Below are 10,814 nucleotides of genomic sequence, written 5' to 3'. Positions count from 1 at the left end.
TCCGACATTCTTCTTTACAAATCCTCGTTTTGTACTTCTAATAAGTGACCGTTGTTTTGTTTTGATCTCTCCCCTGCGCTTCCGCGTTCGTCACTTCTGAGCGGCGCATGCGCAAAGCCGACCTCCATAAGTCAAGCTTCCGCGTACAACAGTGAGCGCAAGCTAGATTAAAGTGATTATTACGTTTTAAATATGGTAATTTTTCTTACAAAATGCATCGATTCGCTACAGGAGGCCTTTGTTCACCCCCCGGAGCCGTGTGAGACACTTTTTTTTTTTAATGGATGGGCGCTTTTTATTTCACTTCTTTTGGACTGAAGCATTGCAACACCCGCTGACTGCAATGATAGAGCTTGGAATAGCCAGGACAATTTTTAATATAACTCCGACTGGATTCGTCTGAAAGAAAAACGTCATATACACCTAGGATGCCTCGGGGGTGAGTAAAACACAGCCTAATTTTCATTTTTGGGTGAACTAACCCTTTAATTGCTGTCAATTATCACAGTGGTGTTCATGTAAACAACCACTGATAAACTGAGGTTTTACAGCATTCATGCTACCAGTTGGGATGATCCATTGATTCCCTACATTACAACATTTTCCAGTGTATTTAAAATTAATTGCTAGACGGCACTATACTCTTACCTTGTGCTTAATGGTTGTGAAAATGCAGCATTTGGGTAAAAACAGTAAATCATTCTAAAAATAATGATATATTCACAAAATTTCGACTGGTACAAAACAGACACTTTTTGTGATGGAACCAAATAATTACAAGATGAAAATAGGAGATGAATCATTTTATTATCATGATAAAACGAAACGACAAATAAATGTGCATGCATAACATTTTTTTTGTTCTTACTTTCTCGTTACTTTTTCGTCTTACTTTTGTTAAGTACTTGCACAACAACTTTGTGTGCTTTACAATTTAATAAAAAAATCTTGATCATCACTGACCAAACCTCAAATAGTTTCAAAATCAAACATGTGATAGTCCATTACTGGCATTATCAGTGTGTTCACTTCTCATCTCATCTTCATTTTTGATGAATTTGATTCCCAGCATTGTTTTCCTTCAGGTCATGTGAGTAGTGAGGTGACGCAGAAACTCTCCACGGGTGCTTGTGTGTCCAGGAAACACAGCGTGACAGAACTCACACACCTGCGACTGCAGCGTGACTCCAGACATGAACAGCCCTCCGGCTTGACTGACCAACTCACTGTCCAGAAACGAGGATGACCAGGGCCTCTGCGGGACAGAGAAACAGTCTTCTCACACATGTCAGATGTTCTAGTAATTGTAGTGAGGTGTTTAGCAGGAGGTGTGATCAGAAGGACTAGACACATTCAAATTGGGAACTTAAAGGAACTGAAGTGAACCAAAGCTAACTAAACACAGGTATGATACGAACCCGCAGCCTTTGTGAAGTCTGGTTAGCATAATAATGTTGCTCAACTTTCCTCAGGTCATCCCAGGCATTGTTTTCCACAGTCTTTACAGGATTGTGGAAAACTGCATTATCATGGTCACCCTGCTTCTGATCTGGCATGTCCAGGTTAAGATGCAGTTTGTCTAGTCCTCTATCGATACGACTGAGATCATTACCAGCTGACAAACAAACATATGCATAACTTGATTTAACGCTTGAGGTCAAAAGATTCAGAATTGCAGACAAAAGTAAGAGAATAGAAATATCAAGAACAATATCTGTAATGATAACTACATTAGCATCCACACCAACACTCAATAACGTTGTTTATTAGAAGTGCACACTGCAGTTCTGTTGTCTTTAAATGATCAAGCTCTTTTTTTTAAGCAGGATGGATTCTGATTGGCTGCCAATATTTTTATCGTTTATCAGCTGGAGAAAGAAAAGGTACTACGATGATTCCAACGATATTTGTGCCGTTATTGTTTTGGTGTGAATTGCTATTCTTTTGAATTTAGAACAATTTTTGCAACACTCAATAACGTTGTTTATTAGAAGTGCACACTGCAGTTCTGTTGTCTTTAAATGATCAAGCTCTTTTTTTTAAGCAGGATGGATTCTGATTGGCTGCCAATATTTTTATCGTTTATCAGCTGGAGAAAGAAAAGGTACTACGATGATTCCAACGATATTTGTGCCGTTATCGTTATTGTTTTGGTGTGAATTGCTATTTTGAATTTAGAACAATTTTTGGAACTATATCGTTATAGTTATCATCCTTGGTGTTAATTGGCCTTTAGTCAATGGTTGAATTTAAATCTTTCAAATTATCATTTTAACAGACATAACGAGAATACTATACTTTGAGGGTCCAGTATGTGTGGTCCAGTGGGATGTCCTAGAGGTTCGTGTTCGTGGAGTTGATGTCCTGACTTTTCCTCTGTGCGCTGACACGGCTTTCCAAAGTTCCTAGCTGGAGCCGAGGCCAAACCTGAAAGTGAACATTAATTTCATTTATCATAGTGCATTACCCGGGGTTCTCAACTCTGGCCCTCAAGATCCATTTTCCTGCAGAGTTTAGCTCCAACCCTGATCTCGAGGGCCAGAGTTGAGAACCCCTGGTGTATACGATCATTTAATACATTGTGACATTAATCATACATGAAGTAATTTGTAGTTTATTTGCGAGAGTCTTCTGACCTTGCTGTCGTTGTATTGTGTCAGAGAGATGTTGTATTATTGCTGCTTGTTTTAAGCAGAGTGACTGGAGACAGACAAACTCCTGGTACAGTGCTGCATACGCCTCCTCCATCTAAGAGCGGTTATCAGTGGAGCAAATTAAACATACAACTTATTAAAAAGTCTCTGAGTTTGCAGTCTCGAAGACTTCTGTACAGGAAGATAAGAAAAAAGCAGAGAGAAAGTTTTTCATAATTTCATAATTCAAATTGTCAATTATTAGCAAGAAAAAAAGCACAAAAGTAAATTTGAGTGATCATTGTGGTAAGCTGACTCAATGAAACTTGCCATTAAAAAGCATATGATATTTTTTCAACAAATTGTAACTTTATGTTTAACTTTAAAGTTATGAAAATGCATTGGTACTCGCCATGGAACAAAAAATTACCCGAAAAAGAGGGGAGTAATACAAAATTAAAACATACAGACTGCAGGTTTCTGCTTATTATTTTACCATCAAGAAATATAAGAGAGACCAGGTTGGTTGTTACAGGGTTGATCTCTTGGTTGTAACTGGGTAGAGTAAAATTATAACATCTGAATATTTCTTGACACTGACATTAATAAATTACAACTTGTCAGGTGAGAACAACTTCTCAGTCTTTCTTTCTTTCGCTTTTGGCTTTTCAGAGATGGCGATTTTTTGACTAAGGTGATCTTTCCTTGCTGGACAGTTCCCGTGGACCGATAGATAGCTAGGTAATCATTGGCACACCTCGAAGTATGAAAATCTTTCGCGCAGTGGGGTTCTTCCGCAAGAACACTTGAGCCACAGATGTCGACCGAAACCACAGAAGTTACACAGTAGCCAACCATCGTTTGTACCTCTAGATATATTTAAGAAAAATATGTCACAGACAACCTGTGCGTACGTCCTTGGAAATATATCCAATATCACTATAATATCAATACTAACAAACACGTTATTTTCTCCATAGAAATATTCAGCTCCTATCACTCTGTATCGCAATAGGCTACATTGCATTGCGGTGGCCACAGAATGAAAGCATAAAGAGGACGAACTTATTCCCATGGTAGACTATATACAATACATGCTTACTAATATCCAAACATCCGTGATTAACTCGATACACCTGAAGGAATCTTTTACGTCTGTCACTCTAATGACTGAAGAGTCCGTATTTGCTCTGCAGCGTTACATTTACTAAAAGAAGCAAACAGTATGTGTCAGGAAATCAAAAACAGGAACTCAAACAGGAACCTCCTCCTGGGTCTTCTTTAAAGTGACCCATCACAGAAACAGAGCACGAGCTTTTATCGCGTCTAAACTCACTTCAGGCCTCACCGCCTGCGCAAATAAGATGTAGTGTTACGTAGCAGCGTATAGCGAAATAGTGCCTGTCTACACTTATTACAGTCTTTATATATTATTTAAAGTATAATAGTGTGTACTATTTGTAATATAATTTAAAATAATTGTATTAATACAAGAAACTGTTTAATATCACAAGTTAACATTCCAGCAGCACTGGGTTGGCCTATATCTGACTATTTGGCATAGCCTACTGATTGTTTTTGTGTCTCCATTTTCAGCAGTGATATCGTGATGGAAAGTCTTAAAGGGGTCATATGATGCTGCTAAAAAGAACATTATTTTGTGTATTTGGTGTAATGAAATGTGTTTATGTGGTTTACGGTTCAAAAAACCCATTATTTTCCACATACTGTACATTATTGTTGCTCCTCTATGCCCCGCCTTTCTGAAACGTGTCGATTTTTACAAAGCGCATCGGTCTGAAAAAGCGAGGTGTGCTGTGATTGGCCAGCTATCCAGTGCGTTGTGATTGGCCGAATACCTCAAGCGTGTGACGGAAATGTTACGCCCCTCACCATACTGTGATGCTTGCGGCAACCACATGTGACGACCCCGGGCTGGACTCCGCTTCGTCCACGGTGAAAGCCGATCCGGCGATCCACAGCGCGAAGTTGATATTTCCTCAGCGACCAGCACAGATCAGCTCTAGGCATGACGAAGCCATATCGTCCTCTTTTGGAAGCCAAACAAAGTAGTTTCGCTTTCACAACGAAACACACAGCACCTTCACGACATGGTGGCGGTGGCAGCAACAATACTACAGCGAGAATAAAAGTTACGCCTTCTTTCTTTGCGTGAAGATGTGGGAGAGTTGCATACCGCCGCCCAAATAGTGACGTAGACATGTGGGGGCGTGTTAGAACGGGGCGTTTTAGGTAGGCGTGGCTGACTCAACTTTTATAAAGAATATCTCTTTGGATTTGAGACTTTAGTCTTTGCAACTTTACAGATCTTCTTTATGCACCAAGAGCTTGTAACACTCCAAAGAGAAAGGAAACATTGAAATCGCATCATATGACCCCTTTAATCGAATTTATAGCTACCTGCCTTTCATTCATTAATTTTTTTAATAACTTTATGCAGAAATACCAAGTGCAAAAACTTAATTATATAATCATCAAGAGAAACCCACAGAAATGTTAGGAAGCACTATTTTACACGTGAAAGATGCAGTCCTAGTAAACCATTAGTAGTTAAGTAGTTTTTTTTACACACAATCCAACAAGAATGAAATGAAAATTCACCTTATATATTTAATAAATGCATGTTATAGATCTTGTTGTGAACAAATCATTTGTGCAATAGGCTATATGTAATTTGTAAAAAATGTTTTGACCTCATAATGTCTAATCAAAATGTCATAACTGGACCTTCTGGTGAAAACAATAGACTTCTCTCTGGTGACATATACAAGACTTCTCCAGTCATTTAATCTGCTTAAACCTTGCCTCAATAAGTTTGCATTCATCTGCCTCCACTTTGAGTCGATGCCTACATCTCAACAAAAGTCAGACCCCTAGGGCTGAGAGTATGGAAGAGTTGCCTTTTCCTCATCATTTGGTACATTTTCAGGGCATGGATCTGGATTCCAGATCAATTAGACCTGTTCTTGCAATGGAGAGGAGTTTGGCTATTGCAAAGATCCAGGTTCATCAACATCTTCTGTATGTGGATGAGCTACTCACTGAATACTCAGCATGGGCTGATATGCTTTCCCTGTCCTTCCCCATCTTTGGGCTGCTCTGAGCTGCGTAGTACTGGAAAGAGGTCATGACTGGTCCTACAGATTTGTACTGGTTGATGGTGCCATGGTTCAGTCTTCTTTTACACCTTACCTGTTTGCTTCCATCCCCTGGGATGTTAAAGCCGTGCATCTGGGCCCTGGGGTTGAACAGCATCTTACACACTCAGGAACACTGTCTCAAATGTGACAAATATATAGAAACTGAACAGACCAGGTTCTTAATCCATTTAATTGTCCTATCAGTTCAGTGCTGTAGATTCCTATGGCACTGACCGAATACTGGGCAGTTGCCATCAAAACTTATAGGGCTAGTTCACATAGGGTGACCATACGTCCTCTTTTTCCTGGACATGTCCTCTTTAAGACCTAAAAAATGCGTTTTCTAAATCGCCCAAATTGTCTGGGATTAGGCTTTTGCTTTCTACAGTCGCCATTCATTGTTTGCGTTTTTGTATTAGAGCCCTGCCAGGGGCTGTTTTCTTAATCCTGCTCCTGCTGAATTTCTGACCATTATCGCCCACTCCTGTGATTTTTGTGTCCAGTGCTCCCTCAAACATTCTAATATTGTATAGGCCTATAATTTTCGCGCATCAGGAAAATGTGCATCAATGCACCATCAATATACAGGGTATTTAAATCTCTTTTGAATGAGCGCTCGCTGTTCACTTTCACTATTGATTTTGCGATCACGCACGCTTTTTCCCAATGGAATTGGGCTATTTTTAAACCGTGGCTATAGGTTGATTTTCCCATGTGGGCTAAAGGTTTGAAATGTTGCAAAAATTACATTTGACTGAAATGCTTGTATTGAAACATTTTGCATTCTACCCAGGGCCGTCGCTAGTGGGGTGAAAGGTGGTGACGATTATAGGGGCCCACAGCTGTGTCGGTGTCCTTCATGTTAATTCAAGAAAAATAAAAGAAAGAAAATCACTCACCGCTCTTGCCTGAATACATTTTTTGTTTTAACAAGAACTAATCTATATTTAATTTATACAGTGAAGACTATGCAATGCTATTTTACATTTGATTATTCGGTTTCTGTACCTGAATACAAACTTGAAAAAAAACAACTTTTTAATTTCTATCTTTGTTCTATTTATTTATGCTATTTACATGATTTCAGACAGGGCCCATGGGTACAACCTGCCCCGCAAACCCCTGCTATGGCACTGATTCTACCTATGATAAAACTGTGCTAGATGTTAAGTTTTGTGAAGGAGGGCCACTGGTAGGAAGCTTTTTAGCTGTGTTTATGATCAATATGCATAACAGTGCACAACAGAAAATGACATTTTGAGTTTTGATATTTAGGATTGCGCTACTTTGGTGCTTTCAGCATTACTTTAACCACAAACCAACCAAACCCCAGCCCCCCGCCCCGCCCGCACCCACTGTCCTCTTTTTGGAAAATGGTCACCCTACGTAAATGTTTATAAATGAGGCTCCTGGTCTGGTCAGCATCGAGGCCATGATCATGAAGGACCTGCTTTGTTGGACAGGCCATATTATACAAATGGACAGTTCCTGTTTCCAATATCAGATACCCTATAGAGTGCTGTCTCAAGGCCACAGGCATCATGGTCATCCAAAGAAGCGTTACAAGGACTGCATCAAAGAAAGTCTGAAGCACTTTGATTTCCCTGAGGCAGAACTGGAATCCAGAGCTGAGGACAGAACCAGCTGGTGAGTAGCAATCAACCAGGCCTTAAGAAAGTTCGAACAATGTCGATGAGAAACTGTTATGGCTGCCAGGCAATACAGGAAGAAATCTAAAACTGCTCTACTGACAGAGTCCTTCTTGTGCCCTTATACTGTTCCAAAGTGTGCGCACCCAGAAAAGGCCTTATCAGTCACACACGCTCCCACCACAGAGGAAGACTGCACAAGCAGTGACATCACCGTAACCGATGGTCAACCACCAAGGTGTAAAATTGTTTAACATGATTAGAAATTAAGATGTGCTGCGGCAGAAATAAATCAGAAACAAAGATGCTACAGTGCACATATTTACAGTATGCCAAGAGAGGACTGATGAAATAAGTTTTTGTGAATATTACTTCCATGTTAGAATATAAAATAAAAGTCTTCTGGGTCAAAGACACCCTAACTATTCTGCATTCTCACAAACACTATAATTAATTAGTTTGGAAGTTTTATAATTAAGATAATTTATAATTAACAACCAGCGATTGGAGGAGCACGCTTCAAGTTGCCAAAGAATCTCCTAGGATCACCATTGGAGAATTGCAGGTATTAGTTGGGTCTTGGGGTCAGAAAGTCTTTAAAACTACAATCAGATATCACCAACATAATCACAACTCACAAATTTGGGAAGGTTGGAATGAAAAAGTCTTGACTAAGATCAAATAACAAACAAGTGTCTACATTACAGTTTGCCACACTGTAAAAAATTACAGTGAATTTAACAGTAAAAGACTGTAAAAATGCTACAGTAATAACCTGTTAAATGGTTAACGGTAAATTCCCCTACTATGGAATATATTCACCTACGGTGAAAAACTGTATTGGACATTACATGTATTGGACATAAATGTTTCGGTAGTATACCGTTTTTGGAAGTGGAAAAAGACCGTATGATTTAATATTACAAAGGTACAAAACAGATTTCAGTACTTCAATAGGTTGGTATATTAACATTATATCAGTTAATGAAATTACTGTATTTAACTGTAAATTTAAGTTAAAACCGTAAAACCTAAAACGTTGCTACCGTATTTTTTACGGTAAAATTCCGGCAACCACAGCTGCTGCTTTTTTACCGTAAATTTTACAGATTTGTTTTACAGTGCAGATGTTACTGAAACCTTCAATGGGACTGAGTGCTAGCTAGAACAAAACAGAGCCTTTTGTGGGTTTGGCACAGGCAGAAATACAGCCATGCAAAAAAGTACTTCATAGCCTATCTGCTGTGAAGTATGTTGGCGGATCCTCCAACAGGACATTGATCCAAAGCACACCACAAATTCACTGACCACAGAACGAAGGTTTTGCCATTGCCACCCCAGTCCCCTGACCTAAACCCTGTAGAAAACCATACGATGAGCTGCTGTGGAGAGCATGGTCACAGAATCTGAAGGATCTGGAGAGATACTGTATGGAGAAGTGCTGTCAGATCCCTTGCTATGAGTTTACAGGCTCATTAGTTAAACATTATAGGAGAAAACTCAGCTGTTATCTTGATATCGGGGCATTTGCATTAAATTAAGGCTGCCAATAACTGTGGCACACATGTATGTGAGAAAAAATCATTTAATTTATTTTAGGCTAGATTTTTTTCACAGTATGTTTTGGTCATATTTAGGTCCCACTATTTGTACAGTAGAGGGCGCGAGCGTCGCTGCTCCACGCTCCAGCTCGGTTGGTGGCGGTAATGCGCCAAAGACAAGCCAATACAACTCAAGAAGAAAAAAGGGATCGCGGCAGATCCCAGGTCAGCTCCTAATCTACAATTATCCCTGTGTGCACGTCATCAGTTCCTGAACGCGTGTGTGCTGTGCATTTAAAGCAAAAGGTTTGTGTATTTACGCGAGTGCCTTAAAATATGCATGTGATGCAGTTCGATTAATGAATACATTGACACATTGCATGATTTCATTGTTCGATTGTGTTTTGTGAAAGGTAACACTTGTTAAACCGGCCAGTCACAGTCTATCGAAGGCTGCAATAAAATATAATTGTATGCAATGACCTGCATTTGCATGACATTTTATTTGTTTTGTAGGTGGGGATGGAAAACCATTTTTACATTGTTGGCGTCTACGCATTGATGTCTTTGCACCTTTTGTTAGTCCAAGGAGCCAGACAGGGTCAAGAAATAAAATGTGGAGGTATTTCAACTTTTTTACACTTTTTATAATTTACTGTGCATATATGTTAACATTCATGTATGCATGTATATATTTTTATACCCAGACAGCCATTGTGGATTAGTTGTCTTGAAGGACAAAGAAACATCAGGAATGTAATACACTTTCATAAATGCATCTTCAAACTGTTTTATAAATAATTGTGCTTTGTGATTAAGGAGTTCTTCTGAATTGCATCACGCACATGTTTTTCCCCAGCGTGCAGGGCATTAGTCGATGAAATGGAGTGGGCCATATCACAAATAGATCCCAAGAAAATGATCCAGACCGGATCATTTAGGATTGATCCTGATGGCAGTCAGTCAGTAAGAGAGGTGACATATTTTAGTTTCATAATGACATCATTTTTTGTTTGTTTGACACCAACTTACAGATCTTCATGTATTTGTTTTAATGTGCTTAGGTTCCCTTTTCCCGCTCTGAGAGTCATCTGCTGGAACTGATGGAAGAGGTTTGTGAGAGGATGAACGATTACGGTGAACGGCGGAAGACATACGAGAGACATGCATCCCGTGATGGCACTGCCATGGACCTTTCTGATGTGGCCTTTGACTCCAGAGTCAGCTCTAGTTTAAAGTTTGCTGTGAGAATGTTTTTTTCCCCCCATTTCTTCATGTCTTTTATTTTTAAGCCAAACCTTAAAGGGGTGGTTCAGTGGTTTTTTTCTAGGCTTGATTGTGTTTATGGGGTGCAGTCTAACATGTGTTAATGCTTCGTTTTTTAAAAAACGCATTATTTTTCACATAATTTACTTTTATTCCACACCGCTCTGTCCCTTCTCTGAGAAACACGCTGATCATTTCCTGTTTTTATGAAGCCCCTCCCTCAGAAATAGGCGATGGGCTCTGATTGGTTAGCTAGCCCAGTGTGTTGTGATTGGCTAAACCACCTCTAGCACGTGTCTAAACGTCCTGCCCCTCACCTCAGTGCATGTGCTCCAGTTGTATTGTAAACAACGGCGTCATTAATATTGCTTATCAGTTTGAGCCCGATTGAGAAGCAGAGGATATTATTGAAGAGGATTGTGCAGAACCTGTGCAAGCACGGCTTTTAATGGTAGGCTTATATTTTTTGTTTGTTGTCTCATACTTTTAGCTACGCTGTTATTTGCAAATGCTACTGCTTCTGTTAGCTTTTAATATACGGTTTTATCCTGATTAAAGCTTTAA

The 10,814-nt window shown here is 39.5% G+C and overlaps 2 protein-coding genes across 6 annotated transcripts in view; one reads left to right on the top strand and one right to left on the bottom strand.

The window, feature by feature from the left end:
• Positions 1-796: 796 nt before the first annotated feature.
• On the bottom strand, positions 797-3,978 carry LOC107696038 (uncharacterized). 4 transcript variants are annotated; one of them, XM_016496179.1, is made up of 5 exons: positions 3,736-3,978; positions 2,637-2,825; positions 2,299-2,427; positions 1,419-1,615; positions 797-1,255 (listed from the first exon to the last, which is right to left on the bottom strand). In XM_016496179.1, exons 2-5 carry the CDS (start codon positions 2,746-2,748, stop codon positions 1,082-1,084), a joined length of 612 nt encoding a protein of 203 aa, XP_016351665.1. In that variant the 5' UTR covers positions 2,749-2,825; positions 3,736-3,978; the 3' UTR covers positions 797-1,081. The 4 variants fall into 4 exon arrangements, with proteins under 4 accessions (XP_016351665.1, XP_016351664.1, XP_016351663.1 ...); XM_016496178.1 differs by having other exon boundaries at positions 2,637-2,748; XM_016496177.1 differs by lacking the exon at positions 3,736-3,978 and adding an exon at positions 3,391-3,709 and having other exon boundaries at positions 2,637-2,748.
• Positions 3,979-9,232: 5,254 nt separating this feature from the next.
• Positions 9,233-10,814, top strand: part of LOC107696028 (protein canopy homolog 2-like) — a 3,007-nt gene continuing 1,425 nt past the window's right edge. The window contains exons 1-4 of one of the 2 annotated variants that reach the window (XM_016496162.1): positions 9,233-9,290; positions 9,501-9,606; positions 9,844-9,959; positions 10,049-10,228. In XM_016496162.1, coding sequence (XP_016351648.1) covers positions 9,507-9,606; positions 9,844-9,959; positions 10,049-10,228 — 396 coding nt within the window. In that variant the 5' untranslated portion in view covers positions 9,233-9,290; positions 9,501-9,506. Of the gene's footprint in view, positions 9,291-9,314; positions 9,398-9,500; positions 9,607-9,843; positions 9,960-10,048; positions 10,229-10,814 lie in introns of those variants that run through there. The other variant, XM_016496163.1, reaches the window with a different exon arrangement.

This window comes from Sinocyclocheilus anshuiensis, unplaced genomic scaffold, assembly GCF_001515605.1.
Source record: "Sinocyclocheilus anshuiensis isolate Anshui unplaced genomic scaffold, SAMN03320099.WGS_v1.1 scaffold746, whole genome shotgun sequence".
NCBI lineage: Eukaryota > Metazoa > Chordata > Actinopteri > Cypriniformes > Cyprinidae > Sinocyclocheilus > Sinocyclocheilus anshuiensis.
This window is presented reverse-complemented; position numbering and strand designations above follow the sequence as displayed.